This window comes from Scyliorhinus torazame, chromosome 10 (assembly GCF_047496885.1).
Source record: "Scyliorhinus torazame isolate Kashiwa2021f chromosome 10, sScyTor2.1, whole genome shotgun sequence".
NCBI classification, from domain to species: domain Eukaryota; kingdom Metazoa; phylum Chordata; class Chondrichthyes; order Carcharhiniformes; family Scyliorhinidae; genus Scyliorhinus; species Scyliorhinus torazame.
In genome coordinates this window covers 78,502,883-78,528,833 of record NC_092716.1, presented here as the reverse complement: position 1 = coordinate 78,528,833, position 25,951 = coordinate 78,502,883, and the positions used below count along the sequence as shown (strand labels likewise).

Here is a 25,951-nt window from a genome sequence, read left to right as displayed (position 1 = left end):
GAGATCTCCAATGTGGGGAGTACGTAGGATGAGAGCACGTAGGGTGCTCTGAAGGTTTGGATCCAAGGTCTTGATCAGTCTGTTAAGTTGGCGGATGTGTTCCTTGGTCGGATCTGTGGGTAACTGTCTGTAGTGTTCCTGGTTGTTGAGTTGTAGGTATACTTCTTTGCAGTAGTCCGTTCTGTTCAGTATGATGGTGGCCCCTCCTTTGTCTGCTGGTTTGATGACGATGTTGCAGTTGGTTTTGAGTTGCATTGTGCTTGGGTGACATTCGGGGCTGTCTTGTGAATGGGACTGATGAATCTGGCATTGACGCGGCTCCTGACGGCCTGAGCATACATGTCGAGTCTACAGCAGCAGCCTTCCAGAGGGGTCCAATTCGACTCTTTCCTCTTCTATTGCCGCACCGCAGATCTCACGGCCTGCTGTTCCGGTTCATTGGTAGTCTCCTTGGGTTCGCTGTCGGCCTCTTGGGGTCTGTGGAAGAATTCTCGGAGCCTCATTCACCTGATCAATTCCTCCGCGAGATTGATGAGGTCCATTTTGGTGGTGGTGCAGAAATTGAGTCCTCTGCTGAGGACTTCAATTTCGTCTGGTTGAAGGGTGTAGTCCGACAAGTTGACAATAGATTTCCCTGTATTGTTTTCTACTGTGGTACCAGGGGAGGCTTGGTTGCTGCTGGTGGTGATGCCGAGTTTCTCAAGCTTCCTGTTCTTGGTATGCATATAGGTGGCATAGTGTTGTTGTCTCATCTGTTTGGCGGTGTTCCGCAGCTGGTCTGCCGCGTCCTGAGCGCAAGTTGAGAATATGGCCTCTATCTTGGTTTCCAGGTTGTGTCGTCTGCTGTAGAGCTGGCCTGCGGAGGTGGTTGAGGAGTGTGAGAGAGGTACGACGGCAGAGTCTCTCCGCGTAGTCTGTGTTGTAGGTCGACTTGAGTGGGTTTGTGATCTGTAGCCCTTTTGGGATCTTGTCTGCTTTCTTGCATCTTTGTAGAAACTTAATGTCAGTGTCTATATGCGCGATCTTCCTGGCGTGGTACATTGGCGAGACCATGCAGACGCTGCGACAACGAATGAACGGACATCGCGCGACAATCACCAGGCAGGAATGTTCCCTTCCAGTCGGGGAACACTTCAGCAGTCAAGGGCATTCAGTCTCTGATCTCCGGGTAAGCATTCTCCAAGGCGGCCTTCAGGACGCGCGACAACGCAGAATCGCCGAGCAGAAACTTATAGCCAAGTTCCGCACACATGAGTGCGGCCTCAACCGGGACCTGGGAGTCATGTTGCATTACATTCACCCCCCACCATCTGGCCTGGGCTTGCGAAATCCTATCAACTGTCCTGGCTTGAGACAATTCACACCTCTTTAACCTGGGGTTACCCCTATCTCTGGATATGTAAACACTTAATTAACTGCAAATGCTCGCATTCTAAGCATTGTCTTGCATCTTTGTCTATATATATGTTTCTGGAACATACCTCTTCATTCACCTGAGGAAGGAGCAGTGCTCCGAAAGCTAGTGTTTGAAACAAACCTGTTGGACTTTCACCTGGTGTTGTAAGACTTCTTACTTGGAAAGGTTTATAAGAGATAGGATGTATAATCATCTGGAAAGGAATAATTTGATTAGAGATAGTCAACACGGTTTTGTGAAGGGTAGGTCGTGCCTCACAAACCTTATTGAGTTCTTTGAGAAGGTGACCAAACAAGTGGATGAGGGTAAAGCAGTTGATGTGGTGTATATGGATTTCAGTAAAGCGTTTGATAAGGTTCCGCACGGTAGGCTACTGCAGAAAATACGGAGGCATGGGATTCAGGGTGATTTAGTAGTTTGGATCAGAAATTGGCTAGCTGGGAGAAGACAAAGGGTGGTGGTTGATGGGAAATGTTCAGACTGGAGTCCAGTTACTAGTGGTGTACCACAAGGATCTGTTTTGGGGCCACTGCTGTTTGTCATTTTTATAAATGACCTGGAGGAGGGCTCAGAAGGATGGGTGAGTAAATTTGCAGATGACATTAAAGTCGGTGGAGTTGTGGACAGTGCGGAAGGATGTTACAAGTTACAGAGAGACATAGATAAGCTGCAGCGCTGGGCTGAGAGGTGGCAAATGGAGTTTAATGCAGAAAAGTGTGAGGTGATTCATTTTGGAAGGAATAACAGGAAGACAGATTACTGGGCTAATGGTAAGATTCTTGGTAGTGTGGATGAGCAGAGAGATCTCGGTGTCCATGTACATAGATCCCTGAAAGTTGCCACCCAGGTTGAGAGGGTTGTTAAGAAGGCGAAGGCGTATGGTGTGTTAGTTTTTATTGATAGAGGGATTGAGTTTCGGAGCCATGAGGTCATGTTGCAGCTGTACAAAACACTAGTGCAGCCGCATTTGGAGTATTGCGTGCAATTCTGGTCGCCGCATTATAGGAAGGATGTGGAAGCATTGGAAAGCGTGCAGAGGAGATTTACCAGAAAGTTGCCTGGTATGGAGGGAAGATCTTATGAGGGAAGGGTGAGGGACTTGAGGCTGTTTTCGTTAGAGAGAAGAAGATTAAGAGGTGACTTAATTGAGGCATACAAGATGATCAGAGGATTAGATAGGGTGGACAGTGAGAGCCTTTTTCCTCGAATGGTGATGTCTAGCACGAGGGGACATAGCTTTAAATTGCGGTGAGATAGATATAGGACAGATGTCAGGTTCTTTACTCAGAGAGTAGTAAGGGCGTGGAATGACCTGCCTGTAACAGTAGTGGACTCGCCGACACTAAGGGCATTCAAATGGTCATTGGATAGACTTATGGACGATGAGGGAATAGTGTAGATGGGATTTAGAGTGGTTTCACAGGTCGGCACAACATCGAGGGCCGAAGGGCCTGTACTGCGCTATAATGTTCTATGTTCTATTATCAAATGCCTTTTTGAAATTGAAGTACCCAATTCTACAGGTGAAAAAATGAAATAAAAATCGCTTATTGTCACAAGTAGGCTTCAAATGAAGTTACTGTGAAAAGTCCCTAGTCGCCACATTCCGGCACCTGTTCGGGGAGGCTGGTAAGGGAATTGAACCGTGCTGCTGGCCTGCCTTGGTCTGCTTTAAAGCCAGCGATTTAGCCCAGTGTGCTAAACCAGATTTCTCTTTATCCACGTTCTTTGTTACTTTCTTAAAGAACTCCAGTAAATTATTTCAACATGATTCCCCTTTCACAAAACCATGTTGATTCTGCCTGATCCCATTTTGACTGTTTAACTATCCTGCTAAAACCTCCTTTAATAATGGATTCCAGCAATGTCCCTGTGACAGATGTTAGGCTAACTGGCCTATAGTTTCCTGCTTCCTTCCTCCCTCCTTTCTTGAATAAAGGTGATACATTTGCTCTTTTCCAATCCGTTGGCACCCTTCCAGAATCTAAGAAATTTTGGAAGATTTAACCAATGCCTCGATTATCTCTGCAGCCACTTCTTTTAAGTCCCTAGGATGCAGGTCCGTAGATCATGGGGACTTGTCAGCCTTTAGGCTCAATAGTTTTCCCAATCCTGGTAGTGATGATTGCTTTTCCCTCTCTGTCACCTCTTGAGTCTCAAGTATCTTTGGAAATATTTTCGAAGTCTTCTACAGTAAAAACAGACACAAAATATCTGTTCAACGTTTCCACCATTTACTTGTTTTCCATTATTGATATCCCCAGACACACTATCTAGAGAACCAACACTCTCTTTAGTTGCTCTTCCTTTTTAAATGCCTGTAGTCTGTCTCACTGCCTGTTTTTATAGCTAGCTTCTTCTCATATTCAAATTTCTCCTTCTTTATTAGTTTTAGTCATTCTTCTATGTTCTGAAAATCTGTCCAATCTGCCCTATCACTAATCTTCAGAGAATTGTACAATGTTCTTTCAATTTGATACTATCTATAATTTCCTTATTTAGCCACAGATGATGCATCCTTCTCCAAGAGTCTTTCTTTACTCTGGGATAAATCTTTGCTGAGAGTTAATAAATATTGCCTTAAGAGTCAGCTATTGCATAATTATTCTCATATCTTTTAAATTAGTTTCCCAGTTCAATTAAGTGACTCTGCCTTCATACCATCATAATTGCTTTTATTTAAGTTTAAGAGACCCACACTTCTCACCTTCAAACTGAACGTAGAATGTTATCATGTTATGATCACTGTCACCTAGAGGCTTCTGTCTCATTGCACATTACCAGCACTAGAATGGATGGCGCTAGAATGCACTGCTCTGAGAAATTGTCCTGAATGCATTCTATAAACTCATTATCTAAGTTACCTTTGTCAATCTTATTTCCCCAATCTATATGTAGATTAAAGTCACCCATAGTTATTGCATTTCTTTTCTTACACACCCCATTTACTTCTTCCTGTATAGTTACTCTTTGTAATTCTTAGGTAACCAGCATGAGCGGGTGCAGCCCTAGGAAAGGGGAAGCTGTCATTGATGGATCAGTGAGCTCAAACGGGAAGGAGAGATTGTGATTAGTAGATCGGTGATCATGGAGGGGAAGGGAAGATTGTGGTTGGTGGATCAGTGATCATGGAAGGGATGGGGTTGCTGTCACTGTAGGTTTAATGAGCATGAGTGAGATTGGGTGTAGCTGTGAAAGAGCTACTTCAACAAACTCCAGAGTTTTGTGGAAACCTCTGGCACTCGTGGCAAGTTGCTGATATCATTTTCAAGCTATATATAGTTTCACTTCAATTTATTGCCACAGATGACCACTTAGTTTGATTAGTGGTTGCACCAACCTGAACTGCTGGTTACCAGCAATGGTGCAAGCTATTGCAGGTGAAAGGCCTGTGGTTTTGTTTCTATTTTATTAATTTTGGGTTGGAGGCATTGCTGGGAATGGCAGCAATTATCTATCCCTGCCATTGAGAAGGTGGTGGTGGATCTTCTTCATGAACCTCTGTAATCATGTGATGAAGGTATATTCGCAACGCAGTGAGGTGGCGAGTCCGAGGATTTTGACTCTGTGACAGAAGCAGTTCACAAAACATATTGCTGTTTGCATCCCATTTCTGTCAAAACCACACATCCATGCTCTATGAAGTTGTTTCCTTACTTCAAAACCTGCAGTTCCTTTTCAGCATTCCCAACTAATAGTGCCAGTTACTGGAGGGTGTAAGAGACATTTGCATATGTCTAAAACTTGAGATCAGTACAATGGATAATTTTCTGTTGTGTGAAGTGGCTTTGTTGCGCTCAATTCATTGGCATATGATGGACACAATGAGAGCCAATATCAGGGATCATTGCACTATCTGCAATAATATCTGATGCGCCATTGAACTGGGACATTTTGGACTGACCTTCGTGCCTCAGGAATGCATTAGATCCCTTTCAAATGTAGATGTGGGGGTCTAATATCTGTATGAGGCTAACTCTGCCAAATTGGACATCATCCATCTCAGATCTGTTCCACTGAGGATGCTTCGGCAAATTCTGTGTCCTAAATTATACTGCCATTAGACAGGAGCTGAGGAGCATAAAGTGGGAACAATTGTTTTTGGGGAAATGCACAACTATAATATGGGGGTTGTTTAAGGAGTGCTGGATAGTTTTGTCCCACTGAAATGAGGAAGGAATGGTAAGGTGAAGGAGCCTTGGATGACAAGAGAAGGTGAGCTTCTAGTCAAGAGGAAGAAGGAAGCTTACGTAAGGTTGAGGAAGCAAGGATCTGGCACAGCTCTAGAGGGTTACAAGGTAGCCAGGAAGGAACTCAAAAATGAACTGAGGAGAGCTAGAAGGGGGCATGAAAAAGCCCTGGCGGGAAGGCTTAGGGAAAACCGCAAGGCATTCTGCACTTATGTGAGGAATATGAGGATGATCAGAGTGAGAGTAGGGCCGATCAGAGATAGTGGAGGAAACTTGTGCCTAGAGTCTGAGGAAATAGGGGAGGCCATAAATGAATATTTTGCTTCAATATTCACTAGAGGGAGGGACCTTGTTGCTCATGAGAACAGTGTGAACCAGGTTAATAGACTTGAACAGGTTGATATTAAGAAGGAGGATGTGCTGGAAATTTTGAAAAGCATCAGGATAGATAAGTCCCCTGGGCCTGACAGGATATACCCAAGGTTACTACGGGAAGCGAGGGAGGAGATTTCTGCGCCGTTGACGATGATCTTTGCGTCCTCACTCTCCAGTGGAGTAGTACCAGATGATTGGAGGAAGGCGAATGTTGTTCCCCTGTTCAAGAAAGGGAATAAGGAAATTCCTGGGAATTACGGACCCATCAGTCTTACGTCTGTGGTGAGCAAAATATTGGAAAGGATTCTGAGAGATAGGATTTATGATTATTTAGAAAAACATAGTTTGATTAAAGATAGTCACCATGGCTTTGTGAGGTACAGGTCATGCCTCACAAACCTCATTGAATTCTTTGAGGATATGACGAGACACATTGATGAAGGTGGGGCAGTGGATGTGGTGTATATGGATTTCAGTAAGGCATTTGATAAGGTTCCTCATGGTAGGCTCATTCAGAAAGTTAGGGGGCATGGGGTACAGGGAAATTTGGCTGTCTGGATACAGAATTGGCTGGCCGAAAGAAGACAGCGAGTGGTAGTGGATGGAAAGTATTCCGCCAGGAGGTCGGTGACCAGTGGTGTCCCGCAAGGATTTGTTCTGAGACCTCTGCTTTTTGTGGTTTTTATAAATTACTTGGATGAGGAAGTGGAAGGTGTTTTGTTATGCTCTTGACGTAGCATAAGCTGCTTCCTTGATGTGCACTCTGACAAAGGAAGGTTCAGACTTGGAGATAGCTTTAACACATTTATTACTGTTAACGATTCTCCTACTTGGATTCGACTCTCCTATTAATCCTTCTATAGCTACTCAGACGATCTAACCAGTCTGCTACAATTCACTAAGTGTCTCTACTGGAAAGAGGAAGATCATGTGTGCTGTGTCCTTTTATATGGGTTGGTGTAATGCCCCCCTGTGGTAGTGTGACCTCTATGTGTATCGTGACTGCTCTTGGTCGTGTCCTATCTTACTGGCCTATTGGTTGAATGTCTGTGTCATGATGTCTCTGGTGCTCCCTCTAGTGTCTAGCTAGGTGTAGTGTATGTACATTAACCCCTTGTGTATTTACAGTGATGCATATCACCACATCCCTCCTTTTTTCGTTACATATTTTCTGTACAGTGTTAAAGAAAATTGAACAAAATAGGTAGATAAGTGATGCTATGTACAAGTTATGATGACTGTGATGACTATACAATATTATACAAGACCAAATAATAGTTGCGATGACTTTGAGGATAAGACAATACAAAATAAAAGTTATGAGTCCAATAGTTCATGAATTTGTGTGGTCTGGTATAGAAGTGTCAATGGTGACATTGTTATTCCCTTGTAAACGCCGTCAGTGTCTTGGTGTTTGGTCATCAGGAGGTGTTCAAGTGTTCAAATCGCTTCATTGACTGATTTGGAGTCTGTTTCTTTTTTTTTCGATGCTTATGGTAGCAATTCTTGATGGCATCTGTCCTGAAAGCCATGTTGCCTGTTGGTAGTGCAGCAAACGTGAATTGGTAAAATGCATCGTCCTGCCATGGTATGTCATTGTACTGAGCTGAGCAGTAACAGAGTCCCGCTTTTGCAGAGTTGTACCATGTCGTACCAGTCGTAGTTCATTGTTGTTGTTTTTATCGTGCTTGTTGTCGACGTTGTTGCCTTTGGTATGCTTCTTGTTATTGTCTTTGATGTGGTTTATGTGTTGGTTGGTTTTGTTGCCGTGTTTGCTGCGCTCAAGGACCACACTCTGTGGATAATACGAGTCCTTCACGCAGTTACTCGTGTCAGCGTCCTTTGTGGCATCTGCTGTTTCCTTGAGCGTGCCGTCACTGAGTTCGCGGTGCTCCCCGTCTGGAGTCAAGTCCGGCTTACTTGAATCAGCTTTGGCTTGTCGATGCTCCACGTCCGGAGTCATTGCAGGTTTACTTGCACCTTCTGAGGTTTCTTGATGCTCCACATCCGGAGTCAAAACGTTCAGGAATTCATTTGCTTGTGGAGAGGCTCGAGCGGATGAGGATTGAATTAACATGGTGTCATCGGAGTCACCAGTCGTCTCACTGTGATTGTCGAGTGCCTCTGTACACACTAGCTGAGGTCTGTCACGTTGCACATCTGGTATGGGAAGTGGGATGCCATCGTCACTTGTCGCACATACAGTGGGTAGAGCTTCACTGTCTTCTTGCTTTGCACTAGAGCGTGGTAGACTGTCATAGTCTGCTTGCTGTTCACTTGAGCGTGGTAGACTGTCATAGTCAGCTTGCTGTACACTTGAGTGTGGCAGATATCATCTTCTAGGGCGGTGCTAACTGCTTGTTGCAGGGTTCTGCGGAGGTTACTTTCAGCTACTGGTCGGATTTTAGGCATTGTGCTATCGTTCCAGGTGAAAGAATCTTGTTTTGAGGCTTCACAAATTGTTTTTCGTGTTTGGGGACGTTTCCCCTTTAAGTGGGCGTGGTCCGGGGCTTCTGATGTCACGAAGCGTGTGACGTAGAGCGTAGGAAGCGATTGCGCATGCGCAGATCGCTGCTCCTTTACTTGGGGCCTTTTTTGCAACTGCCGTGCATGAGCAACCGGACCTTCCCGTTCTGTGCTCTCTTCGCGCAACTGCGCATGTGCAGCACCTTTCCCAAGATGGCTGCAAATCAAAACTGCCGTTTGTTGCTGCAAGCCTACCTCATGGTGAGTTTTGGCGCCTCTTTTACCGTTTTTTCTTGTATGTTCCTCGCAGAATTCTTGGAATTTGTCCAGGACTGCCTGGAAGTCGCTCTTGTTTTCCCCTTTGAGTATTTGAAGGTCGGGAAGATTTCAGCTGCTCTTGGACCTGCGATGGTAAGTAGAAGCTTTATTTTCTCTGTATCCGCCATGCCATCTCGGTCGGACGCTACGAGGTAGATCTCGAATCTCTGCCTGAACGCATGCCAGTTTTCACTGAGATTGCCTTGGTACCCGAGCTGCTGTGGAACCGGAATCTCGAAAATCATCTAGCCTGGGTGCCGTTGCTGGTTGTCACTGTTTGCTGAGTTGTAACTATATGGATTTAAACAGTTCACTCCGTAGTACCATGTTTTGTTATGCTCTTGACGTAGCATAAGCTGCTTCCTTGATGTGCACTCTGACAAATGAAGGTTCAGACTTGAAGATAGCTTTAACACATTTATTACTGTTAACGATTCTCCTACTTGGATTCGACTCTCCTGTTAATCCTTCTATAGCTACTCAGACAATCTAACCAGTCTGCTACAATTCACGTGGTGGGTGTGATGTGTTGAATCAACCCTGTGTACTCACTAAGTGTCTCCACTGGAAAGAGGAAGATCACGTGTGCTGTGTCCTTTTATATGGGCTGGTGTAATGTCCTCCTGTGGTAGTGTCACCTCTGTGTGTATTGTGACTGCCCATTAGTCGTGTCCTATCTTACTGGCCTATTGGTTGAATGTCTGTGCCATGATGTCTCTGGTGCTCCCTCTAGTGTCTAGCTAGGTGTAGTGTATGTACATTAACCCATTGTGTATTTACAGTGATGCATATCACCACAGAAGGCTGGGTTAGTAAGTGTGCTGATGACACAAAGGTTGGTGGAGTTGTAGATAGTGTTGGGGGTTGTTGTAGGTTACAACAGGACATTGACAGGATGCAGAGCTGGGCTGAGAAGTGGCAGATGGAGTTCAACCTTGATAAATATGAAGTGATTCATTTTGGAAGGTCGAATTTGAATGCTGAATACAGGGTTAATGGCAGGATTCTTGTTAGTGTGGAGGAACAGAGGGATCTTGGGGTCCACGTACATAGATAACTCAAAGTTGCCACCCAGGTTGATAGGGTTGTTAAGAAGGCGTATGGTGTGTTGGCTTTCATTAACAGGGGGATTGAGTTTAAGAGCCGCGAGGTTTTGCTGCAGCTTTATAAAACCCTAGTTAGATCACACTTGGAATATTGTGTCCAGTTCCAGTCACCTCATTATGGGAAGGATGTGGATGCTTTGGAGAGGGTATAGAGGAGATTTACCAGGATGCTGCCTGGACTGGAGGGCATGTCTTATGAAGAAAGGTTCAGGGAGCTAGGGCTTTTCTCACTGGAGCGAAGAAGGCAGAGAGGTGACTTGATAGAGGTGCACAAGGTGATGAGAGGCATGGATAAAGTGGGAGCCAGAGACTTTTCCCCAGGGTGGAAATGGCTGTCACGAGGGAACATAATTTTAAGGTGATTGAAGGAAGGTATAGGGGAGATGTCAGAGGTAGGTTCTTTACACAGAGAGTGGTGGGTGTGTGGAATGCACTGCCAGCAAGGTGGTGGAGTCAGAGTCATTAGGGACATTTAAGCGACTCATAGACAGGCACATGGATAGCAGTAAATTGAAGGGGTGTAGGTTAGGTTGATCTGAGATTAGGATAAATGGTCGGCACAACATCGTGGGCCGAAGGGCCTGTACTGTGCTGTACTGTTCTATGTTTCATAGAATTTACAGTTTCATAGAATTTACAGTGCAGAAGGAGGCCATTCGGCCCATCGAGTCTGCATCGGCTCTTGGAAAGAGCACCCCACCCAAGGTCAACACCTCCACCCTATCCCCATAACCCAGTAACCCCACCCAACACTAAGGGCAATTTTGGACACTAAGGGCAATTTATCATGCCCAATCCACCTAACCTGCACATCTTTGGACTGTGGGAGGAAACCGGAGCACCCGGAGGAAACCCACGCACACACGGGGAAGATGTGCAGACTCCGCACAGACAGTGCCCCAAGCCGGAATCGAACCTGGGACCCTGGAGCTGTGAAGCAATTGTGCTATCTACAATGCTACCGTGCTGCCCACTATGTTCTATGTAAAGATCAACCGCTGCCAAAATGGTTAATTTTTCAAACTTTCCTGTGGAACAGAGGCAGTCCACTAACTGTGCTTACAATGGCCCCGTCACCGACTGTCATTTCTGCGACAGTTTCCCTCATCTTTAAGAAACGTGAACACTGCAGGCACAAGAGATGCCAGATTCCCAAACTAATAATGTAAGGAGGCCCGAGGCCCAATTTTGGGCCAATTTCAGGCTTTTTGATAGGAGGGTGGCTTCCATTTCAGGCTTCCAAACGGATCAAAAGCAATTTACAACCCTTCATGTCCAACAAGCCACTGTGTTCCGGATGCACTTAATGAGAAAGTTACATTTTAGAATTTGATTTCATTGTTACCCATTAAATTTGGAGTACAATCTAAACCAAGGTTTTTCAAACTGTGGGTCATGACCCACAGATGGGTCGCGGGCAGGTGTCGGGAGGGTCATGGAAGATCGGATACGGTGTTCTCGCGGTGGTCCCAATCGTGGGAGAAGTGCCCAATGACCGCTAATGACATTTAAATTGAGAATGGTGGCCGCTGCCAGCTTTTAAATGAGAATGAAATGAGGCTGTGTGCAATATTCTAACCATAAGCGGCAGCAGTGAACAGGTCACGGGTCCTGCACGTACACTTACGTGCTTTTGGCATTAAATCACGGAAGAGAGCTTCTTCCATTTTCTAGCTGTTTCTTAGCATGGCAAGAGGGTTGTGAAGATGAATTATTTTGTTACCAGGAAGAGACAGGCAGGGACACAAATAGGCAGTGTACCAACTAGCCAGGATCTACATCTGAATCTGCTGGAGAGAGCTTATCAGGAGAATCTACGGCAGGACTGAGCATTGTAAGTATTAGCCCTGTACAGGACTCCAGGGTCTCTGATTAATAGCCTACAAAGAAAAAACTTAACTGGGGAGCAAAGCAGTATAAAGGTGATGGTTTTGTCAATTGTGCCAATGCAAATAAGGATGCAAAGCCCATGTGTGTTATATTCAGGGAAGTACTGTCAAATGAGAAGAAAAGTTTCAGATTTTGAAAGAGAAGTGGTGGCTGAAAAATTCCTTTTGAAGTTGAGACCACAGGGTTAGTTATTAACTTACAGCTGACTCCAAATGAAAAGACTACCTTTGCATTGAAAACACGCCATGAGGCTGTCTGTATTCTGGAGTAGCATCTCCCAAGAGTATCCAGCGCTGAGTAAAACAAATCTTTTGTTGCTATTGTCCTTAACAGTGACCTACATGTGCAAGATTGGATTTTCCATTCTCACAAAGATAAAGAAGGCACAAAGGAACTAGCTGAGCTCTTGTAGCTGATGGGGAATTGCCCTCTCCTCCTTTGGACCTGATTGGAGTGAGATCATAAGGGCCAAGCAGGCTCCCCTTTCACATTAAAGGTATGCGAACATGGAGTGTGTCGCAAAGGTCAGCTGGCATGGGTGACAAAGGTGGGCGGACGTGGGTCCTGAAAGTCAGCTGGTTGTCGGTCCCGGGAAGAAATGTTTGAAAAACACTGATCTAAAGATCTAAAACATCAAACAGATGATGTAGTGGGTAACCTTCTGAGTTTGGTATTAAACTACATTGTTGGAGCAATAAAGGGTATGATCTATTAATATTTGATCCTGATACCGGGTGACAAAGGTAGTTCCGTTCTCTAGCACTAACATCTTTCATCTGGATAAGCACCTAAAATATAAATGAGAAGAAACCAAGTTCATACCTTTCTATTTGAACCTCAGCTGGAGTGGCAATAGAGTTGCTCAAGAGTTCTTTATGGGCTTAAGTTAGCAGAAGTGAATAATAAATTGCTTGGGGGCATAGACCAGTAACTCTGCTAACACCCAAGTATGACATTGGATGAATTTAGCTGTGATAGTTTAATGAGGAATAAGGGAATAGAGGCTATGATGGTAAATTCTCATTTATATTTTAGGTGCTTATCCAGATGAAAGATGTTAGTGCTAGAGAACGGAACTATCTTTGTCACCCGGTATCAGGATGAGAATGAGAAAAGATGGGAGGCTCAACTGGAGCATAAATGCTGGTATGTTTCTGTGCCATATATCCTATGTAGCCTTATTTAAGAAAGAAGAAAATTCAGGGAAAACATATTCTGTAGGTTGAAAATCATTAGTGGAATGTTTAATGTAAATAGCTTATTTGAAAACTGGACCACTAACACAGAACCAAAAAGACTTAATCGTAAAATTTAACAAGTCTCAATCGAGATCTGAGATTGGAAATGGTCAATATGTGACCATAAGACGTAGGAGAAGAAGGAGACCATTCGGTCCATTGAGTCGGGTCCGCCATTCAATGAGATCATGACTGATCTGAAGTTATAATTCTCAACTCCACTTTCCTGCCTTACCCCCATAACCCTTGATTCCTTTACTGATTAAATGATGATGTGTAGATGCTGGCGTTGGACTGGGGTGAGCACAGTAAGAAGTCTTACAACACCAGGTTAAGTCCAACAGTTGGACTTTAACCTGGTGATTAACTGATGACTGATTTATTGATTATGCTAAGTTCACCTTCCAAAAAGCAATTGTTCAAGGTGTAGTTCTAGGATCTCTGTTGCCTTTTCAGTTATAATGCTCCATAATTCTAATTAATCTCAAACCTAAATTGATGTTGGTCATGCAATGAATTATTCCAGGTTCTAGTTAATCAGCTTCATAAATATGTAATTAAAATGGCATATATAGTGCGATATATAGGGGTTAAAGTGATTCAGTGATATACAAAGTATATAATTGTTGAACTCCCGAGTAGTATTACCAAGAAAGGCAATTAGTCATGGATGATGAATGTAGCTGCAATTCATACCCAATGAGCAGATTCCTTTATCTTTTATGACATAGAAAAGCTTTGATTTTTTTTATCTCGGAGATGAAATAGTTTGGGCAGTCATTGGATAAAAATGGATTTCACATGGTCCATGGCTGAATTACATTTGATAGAGGAGTTGTCACTGCTTTGTTTAATTTCTTATGTTTTATGACTCTGACTGCAATTTGTACACCTGCACATGAAGAACTATCACTTTCTCACAGACTAATGTGGAACCTTCAAAATATTAGAAGTTTGGGGAGTTTTAACTGGAGTAGATGTTTTTCCTACTTTGCAGTCATGTCATCGTGATAGTTGGACAGTAGCTATCACAGATTGGAAATCTGGTATGCAATTTACCTGTTAGACAGGTTTTAATGTCACTTAAAGTGAACACCGTGACGAAGAGAAGCTGAAATATATTGCTACGGTTCACAGCAGCCATCTGACAGTCATGAGATGAAGAAATTATTACTAGAGAATCATATCTTTTTGATTCCAACAGCATTTTATCACTAAACATTCAAGTTGCACTCAGTTGCTTTCAAGAGAAGTGTTGTATTTGCATGGAATGAAACACGGGCATAGACTAGTTGGAGTGAATGGCCCATTTCTTGCTGTACATTCCAAGGACTGGATTCGGCGATGGAATTCTCACCCACTGGTTGGAGAACTGGCGGGAAACCTGCGTCGCTTCCATGCGTGAGGCACAAGCAAATTAAGTACGCAGCACTTAAATAACTAGCATGCGGCCTTCCACAGGATGTAGAACTCCAAAAAATGGCAAACCCCTTGGCCAAGAACTGCCAGCCAACCAGGGACTGACAGCTCTCCCTTGCTGGGAATAGTGGCTGATGCTGAGTGTGCTCCAGGAGATTCGCCAGGGTTCAATGTTGGATTCAGGTAAGTGAGGATAGGATGGGGGTTGTGGGAGAAATGGGCAGGGGAGGTTAAAAGGCCAAGGCAGATGGAGGGACTCCCTCTGCTCCATATTTCAGAACCCCTCAATTAAGCACCGAGTGCCTAGCAACGAGGGACACTCCAGCAGGGCCATTGGAAAACCGTGGGCAGCCTTCAGGAGGCAGTGGGACTCCCATTTACTCCATGAGCCACCACTAAGTTCCGTTGGGCTCAAGGATAATTGGTGTCAATTGGTTCATTAACGAGATTAATTGGCATCCCAGTGCACGCGGGCTAGTTTCTTCTATCGGCCCCTTCCCACCTTTAATTTAACCACGGGAGGTTTTCCTCGCCTCCAGGGAAATGAGTTGTGGTTCATCCTGCGATTAAATGGGCACAACTGCCATGTTTCCTGCCATGACGGGCTACATTAACTCCCAACCTATATTAATAAGGTTTAGGATGATGAAGAACAACAGATAAGGTTGTATTTTACTTACTGAGCTGTCAATTCCCAATGTCAGCAGCATTATGAAGAACATAATTGCCCAAAATGTTGACCCTGGAAGAGTCGAGATTGCTTCAGGATAGATGACAAACACTAAGCCTGGACCTGAAAACAGAATAGCGCACGATGAGTTAATCGTTAAATTTGCTCTGAGATACAAATGAATCATCTATAAACAACAAAATGCCACATAATTGTAAAATAGAGCAGACAAATAATACTAGGATTTACACTTTATTTGCCATATTAGCCAGAAGTTCCTGTATGCAAATGCTGACAATTTGAAGGATTGAAGATAGCACTGCTCTCTGACATGTCTGGAACTACATCATCTGGTTTCTGAGTGGGCTGTCTGGAGCCACCATCTCATGCTGAACTAGATGGTTCGCAACTGCAGTAGTCTGTTCAACCCTGAACTGTATTTCTAACTCCACATCTTCTTCAAAATAGACTACGTACTTCCATCTCTGTTACATGCAGACCCAATTATTCCAATGCTTTTGTCTTTGGCCTCCCCCCTCTGTGGTCACAGCTTATCCAAAATACTGCTGTCCATATCCTGTCCAACACCAATTCCATTCCTCTGACTCTGGTCTCTTCTGTACCCCCACACCTTTCATTCCATTACCAAATTTGTCTTTAGCTTCCTTGACCCATGCTTTGAAGTTCTTTCCCTAAACCCCTCCCACTGAACATTTTAAAGATTTTCCTCAGAAACTAATCTCAGATCAAGATTTGATCCATCCGTCTCAAATCTCCAAATTTGGCTCGCCAGTCATTGCCTCGCCGACTTCAGCGGGACTGGAAGATCCCATCGTCAGGAAAGGCTGGAAAATACTGCCTATTGGGTTGATCAGAAGATGAAATTTTAACATCATTCACTTGGTCTGGCTAATCCCCATTATTTAAAAATCCAAACCGTATTCCTCAAATAAAGACATCAGTAATGTTGAATGAGGCATGAATGCACATTAGACGGGTGAAGAGGGGCAAGGCTGAGTTTTGTTTCACGGAATTTACATCTTTTCGCTCAAAGTGAGAAAAAAAAATGAGCAGCCAACAACAACTGCAGTAATAGTAGATCTTATTCGGTCAAAACTCAGAGAAAGTATTAACACGTAATATGAAGGAGAGGATGGTTAATGTAATGGTCTCATGGCCGGACTTGCAACTCCTGATGAACAATTTGCTCCTATTTACACAGTAAACCTATTACCCAAGGGCTTGGGCTAACTTAATTATTTTCATCCATGAGCCTAGTAAATTATATTTGACGTGAACACTGTATCTTTTGGGGAAACTGATGAAGAATTTAAAATAAATATCTCATCAACACCCATATTGCATCACATTAGTTAATTTTAACGTTGAGAGGTCTGAGCATTTTACTTGGTCTTTTACCAATGTGAGGTGAGAGGATAGTTTTGGGAGCTGAGGCTTCCACTAAGGAATCACACCAGACAAAACCATGGGTCACAGCATTAATGCTGTGCAGCAAGTTCCACTTAGAAAGCTGGATTTTCATCCAAGAGGTGGCTAGTGGGAGTCGGTAAATTTTGTGGCTCCAGATGCACAAAATTCCTCAAGCTAAAGGCTGCAATTTGAACAATATCTCACGGGGTGTATTCAGACAAGGGAGCCCATCAGCATTCTTTCAGCCTCACCCTTTAACCTTTGAGCTGCTTCTTAATTAGATCCAATGTCCTGGCTTCAACCACCGTTCGTGCAAACCCACTGCAGCTATTGGCCAGCTCCGGCAACAACAAAAATAAAATCCCCAGTATCTGTCTTAGTTTTCAAAAGTGTGACATCGATGGAAAGTCAGATTGGTTGGGATGAACAAGGAACTGATTGACGATCCACCACCAGCGACGGTGAACTTAATTCCCAGTAAGAAGGACTTTAACCTGGTGTTGTAAGACTTCTTACTGTGCTCACCCCAGTCCAACGCCGGCATCTCCACATCATTTATTCCCAGTGGCTTTACAAATAAAATATGGAAAGGGCAGATTAGCCTTAAAATAGGAGTTGGGACAGAAAAACCTACTGTCCCAGGACACGTCAACAGGAGGCGTTAGATTCCGAATCTCTTGTGTAAAAGTTCGGGCAGAATTTGAAGGATTAAAGTATCGTTTCACAAAGCTAAATAGACAGGAAGGAAATTAACATTTCAACCATTATGCAGTCAAACACATTTGCACCTTCAGAGGATGATTGGACAAAATCTTTTCTAACCTGGTTAGATTGCAACATGAAGAAAACATAATTGAATGGTCCAGTCTCAACAAAATATGGAGGATTTGTTGGATTGTCGACCTTGGCCCCAAATGTTTTGATTTGTGTCAGAACAGTTCTTTTAAAAAAAATATTTTTATTCTCCTCCTTTTTCACATTTTCTCCCAAATTTACACCCACCAACAATAAACAATAATCAGTAACAAATATGTCAATCCTCATATCAATAACAACGATCCCATCCTCCCACCAAACCCCAAACATTAGCCCGCATGTTCACACAAACAAATGACAAAAAGGAATTAGGGATCACGCATAGTTTCCGTTTTTATTGCAGATTTTTGGCATTCACAGTATTCTTGCTTTTGAGGCTGAGAATGTACATTTGAATCTGTACAAGATGCTTACCGTCTGTTGCCACTTCTGAAATATCAACTCCGTGCTTGAATGCCATATAGCCCAACACAGAGAAAATTGCAAATCCTGAGAAGAAGCTTGTCACACAGTTGATGGAGCTGGTAAGAATTGCATCGCTGCACAGCAAAAGAGAAACCACATTTTAATATCAAATTCCATGGATTTTTCAGATATTCGTCCACCATCCCCCCCGCTCCCGAAAATAAAATTACAGACTCAATCTTATTTAGTCTGAATGATCAAATGTATATTTTTTCCATAATCATGTAGTAGACAAGCTAATAGGTAACCAGAAAGTTGGGAAGTGTGTCCCACGCCACCTACAATACATCGCAACCCTTAGGTGTGACTATACTCCTCTTGTCAATGTGTCCCATTGTCGATCCTTTTATCTATGTTTATCATAGATGTCTTGTGAACTTGTCAGGATGATCATTCACTCACCTGTCAGTGGTGACACCACTTCACATAAGGTAAGACAGTTTCTATTACAGGTTTGTGAACAGGAATTTATAAAGGAAATATGAAAATAAGGACAGAATGGGGACTGGTCTACTAATCTCACTTCACCTGATGCAAACCCTTGGGGATCTGAATTTCGACTCAGCACCGAGTGCATCAAACTGGGGATGGAGATGAGCCATCTAGTAGAGAAACTGACTGTTTTTTTCACCCCATTTCCATTACGATCAACTGAAATGAAGATCAAGCAGTTTCTATCATGGGTGGCTATTTGGAATGCCAGGCTTAAGCCCAAGTGCCAAGCTGAAAACCTATCCATGGTCTGGACATTACATATGCATGTCATGAGTCATCACCTGGGAAGATATCAAATTTGTCAAGTTATTTTATCATGGCCATCCTGTGACACAAGTCACACCCATAATACATGTTCCTATCACTTTATAGAACCTTCAGATGCCCCATAAGCTGTTACTTCTCGTACCTCTGCTTATAGCATCACTAATAAATTTGCTTCCATGTGGGAAAAGCCACAGGGAATCCACTAGTATTCAAAATATATTAACAATTGGCTTATGTCAGTGTGAACTTCCTGTCAGCTGGTCCCAACATCAATTCCTCTACCCATATCTCTCTGTTACATATTAGAAGTGTGGAGTAGGTCACACAGTCCATCTCAAAGAGCACTGAAAATTCCTGGATCAGGTTTTGTCAATGAAAAAAAACATTTTACAAGTATAAAATTTACGTATCGTACCAATTGCACCTGCAAGTGACATTACAATTAGTCTTTACGATGTTAACATTTCTGTCACGTAACGTTAGCTGTGTATAACCTCTCACTCATGCAATACTGAGGTTGTGAAAGTCTGCATGTCTCTCTGCTACTGAGGCACAGGATGGCAGCACAGGTGTGTCTAAGTTCTGAGGAAATGTATTGTAAAAATGTAAACTTAAATGTAAACATCTGTGACAGAATTACCCCTTGCTGCTTTCCAAAAGTGTTATTTAACCTCCTCACCAATCAATTCTGTATGTCATTTTTGTTGTTTGCCTTAATTATTACACAGCAGAAAGCTACAGTTTTTATCCCATGGCTGTTGATGCATTGGCATCTGCATTTCACAACTGCTCAAGACATGTTATCCATGTCTTCTCCCACTTGGAGAAAAACATGCAGCCTCTGCCCTCTCCCAAACATTATCTGGGGACTCTTTTCCATTATTGATGATGGCTGTATTTATACTATTATAACAATTTATGGATTTATCTCCCTATCCCAAGAAAGCATTTCCACAGTGGTGCTCTGAAGCATTGATATTATTTTTTCCAACACCAAGGGAAGAAATGCTAGGACACCGAGCAGATAGTTAAGGCCTCGGCTGATGATGCCAAATCCAACCTTGCCTCCCAATCACAACATAGCACTATAACCAGAGAAAGATCAGTGGCAGCTGGATTATAAATTTTGGTACCTTGACAAGTGTTGCTGATTGGCCAATTATGTGTAGAGGTGTTTTGGACATGTGGTGCAATGTTGGTGAGAGCGGGAAATGGAATCAAGTTAGTTACTGTAACTGCATCATAAACATTCATCCCTTTCTCATAATAAGCAAACATCTGACAACAAAATTGACCACTCCTTTCCACATTTCACTGACCAAAGTATTACCCTCTCCTTCTTCACTGGACTAAGTATAACATCAGGGCCTTCACAACCTTAACTCTGAGGTAAAACTCGTGCCTAAACATTCTAATTCCTCCCTGAACTAAATTGGAAATTGGGTCTGATGGAAAAATAGAAGTGACAAGAATTCTAAGCTCCCTTTGCTCGAAGATAAAACAAACCTAGGCCCAAAGGAGGTGAGGAGTCTTTTCTTCCAACTACCTTCAGCTCTGCCTCCAAAGGAATTATTTTGTCTTTGCAGCCACTATCTCCATTTTCTTCTCCATCCCCCTCTCCTCAATTTACACCTCTTTCTCCTTGTCACTATCGCCATTCCTTCTTCCTCCCCCATCAACTTCCCCATCTCCCTTTCTATGTCATTGCCCTGACTTTTTACCTTGTTCTCTTACTATTCCATACTGCTTTCCCTCCACTCCCTGCCACAGCCTCTTCACCATAGTCTGCAGCAGATCAAGAAAGCAGCGCAGCATCAGCTTCTCAAGGGCAATTAAGGATGGGCAACAAACGCAGATGTTGTGAGTGACACCTACAATAGGTGGGACCTAATCTTGCACGGTTAAATGAGTTTAAGAACACATTTAGCTGTGTTGATGCCGATCAAACAGCCACCCTACATCTATTGGCCTCGCCGAGGAGACCCCAGCTGAGTACCATTCAGCACTGGCCCCCACAAATGGGGACCAGGTGGAACAGCACATGTGGGGTCTCCCAGGTGACCAGAGGCCCTCAGGTGGTCAGGCTCCGGGCAGGGCGCCACCCAAACACCTTGGCACTGCTAGCCTAGTACCCTGGCAGTGACACCCAGGTGCCATTTTGGCACAGCCAGGCTGGCAGGAGCACATCCAGGGTGCCAGGCTGGCATTTTGCCTGTGCCGGGGATCGGGCCTGGGGATGCCCTGCCCATGTGAGGTGGAGTGCGGAGGCGCCCGAGGACCCCCTTATAGGTGAGTTGGGGCATGGGGGAGGGGGAGTCTGAGAGATCCAGATGCCATTTCAAAATGACGTCCAGATCTCTTTGTGCGCTGAGGAGCTCCGATCCACCCCGCTAATCACGCACAGAACGGATTCTGATTATTTTTTGGATAGATTGTGCCCTTTATAATCCTTCTTGAACTAAACGCAGCATTTTGCACTGAAATACCACTCACAGTGTCACAGGAGATCGAACACTTTATATAAAAACTACACTGTATAATCATCCTGCGGTCATGATACTATCCCATAGTGGAGTTACTGCAAGGCTATGATTGGCAGGAGAGTGTCATTGTGGCATGACAGGTTTAAATAAAGAGGACCTATTATGAACCGGACATGGAAATTTACATTCAAAACATAGAAATGAGGGCATGATGTGTAACTTTAAAAATCGTGATTTATTGGGACAGCATGGTGGCGCAGTGGATAGAACTGATACCTCATGGCGCTGAGGTCCCAGGTTCGATCCCAACTCTTATACTCCGCCTTACTGGGCGAACCACCAGGCAAGCTTCACCAATGATCTTCCTGTCTCAGGTACCTCCAACACCAATGATCTTACAGCCTCAACCTAGGTACCGTAATACCCCTAATACAGACTACCACATTCACCCCCTGTAAAAAAAAAAAAGAGTACGACGGGGGTGGTAGTCTCGCGTCATACAGTGGTAGAGGTTATGGTGGTACTCGTCGGTGGTACAGTGTTTTGCCTTATTACATGTCACAACTATTTACAGTATTCATTTTACATGTACATATCAGAATGAAGCAATTCATTGATCGGGGGCCCCGGTCGTCCTCTGTGATCGTCGCAGTTTCGGCGGTGATGCAGGCGCCGGCTCGGGCACTCTGGGAGCGTGACTTTGGCTCCTTCGGTAGCTTCATAACCCCTGGGTGGGACCAGTGGAAGGATCGATTCACCTGGGAAGGGGGCAGCCGCGGGGTGCGCCGGTGGGAGGGAGGGTGGGTGTTTGGTGGGGCGTGTGGGTGGGGATCCAGCGAGCGCCAGGGCCCATAGGGAGACCGTATCCTGCCGGACATCAGGGTACGCCACGTAGCCGTACTGGGGGTTAGCGTGAAGGTGGACCCTCTCTACCAATGGGTCAGACTTGTGCGCCCGCACATGTTTGCGGAGCAGAATGGGTCCAGGAGCTGCCAGCCAGGTTGGGAGTGAGGTCCCGGAGGAGGACTTCCTAGGGAAGACAAGGAGACGTTCATGAGGTGTTTCGTTTGTCGTGGTACACAGCAGTGATCGGATGGAGTGGAGTACATCGGGAAGGACCTCCTGCCAGCGGGAGACTGGACGATTCCTGGACCGTAGGGCCAGTAGGACGGTCTTCCAGACTGTTCCGTTCTCCCTCTCTACCTGTCCGCTACCCCGGGGGTTGTAACTTGTCGTCCTGCTCGAAGCGATGCCCTTGCTGAGCAGGAATTGACGCAGTTCGTCGCTCATGAAGGAGGACCCCCTATCGCTGTGTATGTAGGCGGGGAAACCGAACAGGGTAAAGATACTGTGGATAGCTATTATGACGGTGGCTGCGGTCATATCGGGGCAGGGAATGGCGAATGGGAACCGGGAGCACTCGTCAATCACGTTCAGGAAGTACGTGTTGCGGTCGGTGGAGGGGAGGGGCCCTTTGAAGTCCATACTGAGGCGTTCAAAGGGACGGGAAGCCTTTATCAGGTGCGCTTTCTCTGGCCTGTAGAAGTGCGGCTTGCATTCCACGCTGATTTGGCAGTTCCTGGTGGCGGTCCTGACCTCCTCGAGGGAGTAGGGCAGGTTGCGGGTCTTGATAAAATGGAAGAATCGAGTGACCCCCCCCCGGGTGGCAGAGGTCCCCATGGAGGGCCCGGAGTCGGTCCATTTGTGCGTTGGCACATGTGCCGCGGGACAGGGCATCAGGAGGCTCGTTTAGCTTCCCGGGACGATACAAGATCTCATAGTTGTAGGTGGAGAGCTCGATCCTCCACCGTAAGATCTTATCGTTCTTGAGCATTATCGAACATGAAAGCTACCGACCGTTGGTCAGTGAGGAACGTGAATCTCCTGCCGTTCAGATAATCCCTCCAGTGCAGCACAGCTTCTACTATGGCCTGAGCCTCCTTTTCAACGGAGGAATGACGGATTTCTGAAGCATGGAGGGTGCGTGAGAAGAAGGCCACGGACCTGCCCGCTTGGTTGAGGGTGGCCGCCAGAGCTACGTCGGATGCGTCGCTCTCGACTTGGAAGGGAAGGGATTCATCGATTGCGTGCATCGTGGCCTTTGTGATGTCTGCCTTTATGCGGCTGAAGGCTTGGCGGGCCTCTGCCGACAGGGGGAAAACTGAGGGTTGGATTAGTGGGCGGGCCTTGTCCGCATAATTGGGGACCCACTGGGCGTAATATGAAAAAAATCCAAGGCAGCATTTCAGGGCCGTGGAGCAGTGGGGGAGGGGAAACTCCATGAGGGGGCGCATGCGTTCTGGATCTGGGCCTATGACTCCAACATGCACTACGTAGCCGAGGATGGCTGGACGCTCGGTGCTGAACACGCATTTGTCCTTGTTGTAGGTTAAGTTAAGGGTTTTTGCGGTATGGAGGAATTTGCGGAGGTTGGTGTCGTGATCCTGCTGGCCGTTAAAGCAGATGGTGAAGTTATCGAGGTACGGAAACGTGGCCCGCAAACCGTACCGGTCAACCATTCGGTCCATCTCCCGTTGGAAGACTGAGACTCCATTTGTGACACCGAAGTGAACCCTTAGGAAGTGGTAGAGCCACCCATCTGCTTCGAATGCAGTGTACTTGCGGTCGTCCGGGCGGAGGGGGAGCTGGTGGTAGGCGGATTTGAGGTCCACCGTGGAAAAACACTTGTATTGTGCAATCTGATTGACCAAATCAGATATGCGGGGGAGAGGGTACGCGTCGAGCTGCGTACACCTGTTGATGATCTGACTATAATCGATGACCATCCTGTGCTTCTCCCCGGTCTTTACAAACACTACTTGAGCTGTTGCTAGCCTCGATAATACCTTCCTTCAGTAGCCGCTGGACTTCCGAACAAATGAAGGTCCGGTCCTGGGGACTATACCGTCTGCTCCTGGTGGCGACGGGTTTGCAATCCGGGGTGAGGTTCGCAAAAAGGGGAGGCGGCACCCACGGGTCGCACATGGCTGGGGGTGGGCAAGATGGTGGCGCCCACACATCGCACAAGGTCCCTGGGGAACAAGATGGCGGCGTCTGCGGCCCGCACATGGCCTGTGGAGAGAGTTGTGGCGGCGGCCCCGGTTTGCCCCCTGAGACAGCGACAACCGCCCGGGCCTGGTATACCGCCACGTAACGGCCCTTTTTGCCGCAACCTTTGCAGGTGGAGGAGCGGGACCGGCAGCGCTGCCGGGGATGCTTGGCTTGCCCGCAAAAATAACAGCAGGGCCCCCCCGGGGTTGCCTGGTAGCCGCTCGGCACAAGCTTGTGAGGGGATGGGGGATGCATCGGGGTCGGCCATGGGTGGGTTCCACGCTGCCCAAGGGGCTGCCGCGCGGTCGGGGATGTACGCGCGGGCATTTCGGGAGGCCACATCCAGGGAGCTAGCAAGGGCCCGTGCCTCCTTGAGGCCTAGTTTCTCTTTCTCCAGCAGCCGCTGACGGATTTGGGAGGACAGCAGACCTGCAACGAATGCGTTCCGGATTAAAGGTTGTGTGTGGTCGCTGGCTGAAACTTGCGGGCAGTCACAGTTCCTACCCAGTACCAGGAACGCGCGGTAGAATTCATCCAGTGATTCCCCCGGGATTTGTCGCCTTGTCGCTAGCAGATGTCGGGCGTAAACCTGGTTTACTGGGCGAATATAGTGTCCTTTCAACAGGGCCATCGCGGCCTCGAAATCATCCGCATCCTCGATGAGGGTGTAGATCTTTGGGCTCACCCTTGAGTGGAGAACTTGCAGTTTCTGGTCCTCCGTGGGTGCTGTCGTGGCCGTTCTGAGGTACCCTTTGAAGCATGCCAGCCAGTGTTTGAAGGTTGCCGCTGAGTTTGCTGCATGGGGGCTGAGTTGCAGACACTCGGGCTTGATTTGGAGCTCCATTCTTTAAAATCTAGTCCAATACATTGATGCTCGATCAATGACTCCAGAAGCGAGATTGGAGACAATTGAAGGCTCTATTGGACTAGATGTTTCCCCCAGCAGCGCAGGTACAGAATGCATCTGCTAGGGAGACTCAGGCTCTTATACTCCGCCTTACAGGGCGGAACCAGCAGGCAGGCTTCACCAATGATCTTCATGTCTCAGGTACCTCCCACACCAATGGTCTTACAGCCTCAACCTGGGTACCGTAATACCCCTAATAAAGACTACCACATTTACATCTGAGTGTTCTGAGCATCTTGCCTTGTTTCAGCTGAAGCCAATAACTAGGGGTTCAATTTCCGAGTGGAGAAGGGGGAGGATTTCTCCTAATTGTCTGTTGTTTATATCAGCTCTTTAGGATTTCCTCGGTTATTCTATCAAAGTTACAGTGAACAAAGGGGAGAAATCCCAACAAAAAAACTAATGGCATTGATTTTCACCCCAACCCAACCCCTCCCTTTGAAATGATGTTGGAAATCTTCAAGCATTTTTAAAATCACAATAACTAGTTTTACAGAGAGCAGTGCAGGAAATGAAGGCAAGTGCGGCCTCGGTGGGGCCTTCCTCCGAGGCCAGAAAAAAAACCTCTGTTTAATAGCGGCGTTGTTTTTGGCACTGGAAACATCGCGAAACACCCCGCTGAAGGCACCTGCAACAGGACTCTGTTCTTATTCCCTGAAATCCCGCCCATTGGCTTTGGTCATCCCAATAATTTAGTTGAAAGAAATTTCTGCTCATCCAGAATCAGTATGGGGACTTTGAGAGAGTGGAGGAATCGAGAGAGCTGGTGGCGAGGTGAAACTGGGTGGTGTCAGCATACATGTTAAAATGGTGATGTTGCTGAAGAGGAGCATGAGGATGAGAAACAGATGGGCTTAAGGATAGATACCCAGGGGACACCACAATTAAAGGTGCAGAATTGTCAGTATTGGGGTAAATCAGATGATGCGTAGTTCACCTGGAACAGC

The 25,951-nt window shown here is 45.7% G+C and overlaps 1 protein-coding gene across 1 annotated transcript in view; it reads right to left on the bottom strand.

Moving 5' to 3' along the window:
- Positions 1-25,951, bottom strand: part of slc6a2 (solute carrier family 6 member 2) — a 252,490-nt gene that overhangs the window by 46,493 nt on the left and 180,046 nt on the right. The window contains exons 7-8 of the mRNA XM_072518276.1: positions 17,751-17,875; positions 15,100-15,212 (exon numbers count right to left, since the gene is read on the bottom strand). Coding sequence (XP_072374377.1) covers positions 15,100-15,212; positions 17,751-17,875 — 238 coding nt within the window. The remainder of the gene's footprint in view (positions 1-15,099; positions 15,213-17,750; positions 17,876-25,951) is intronic.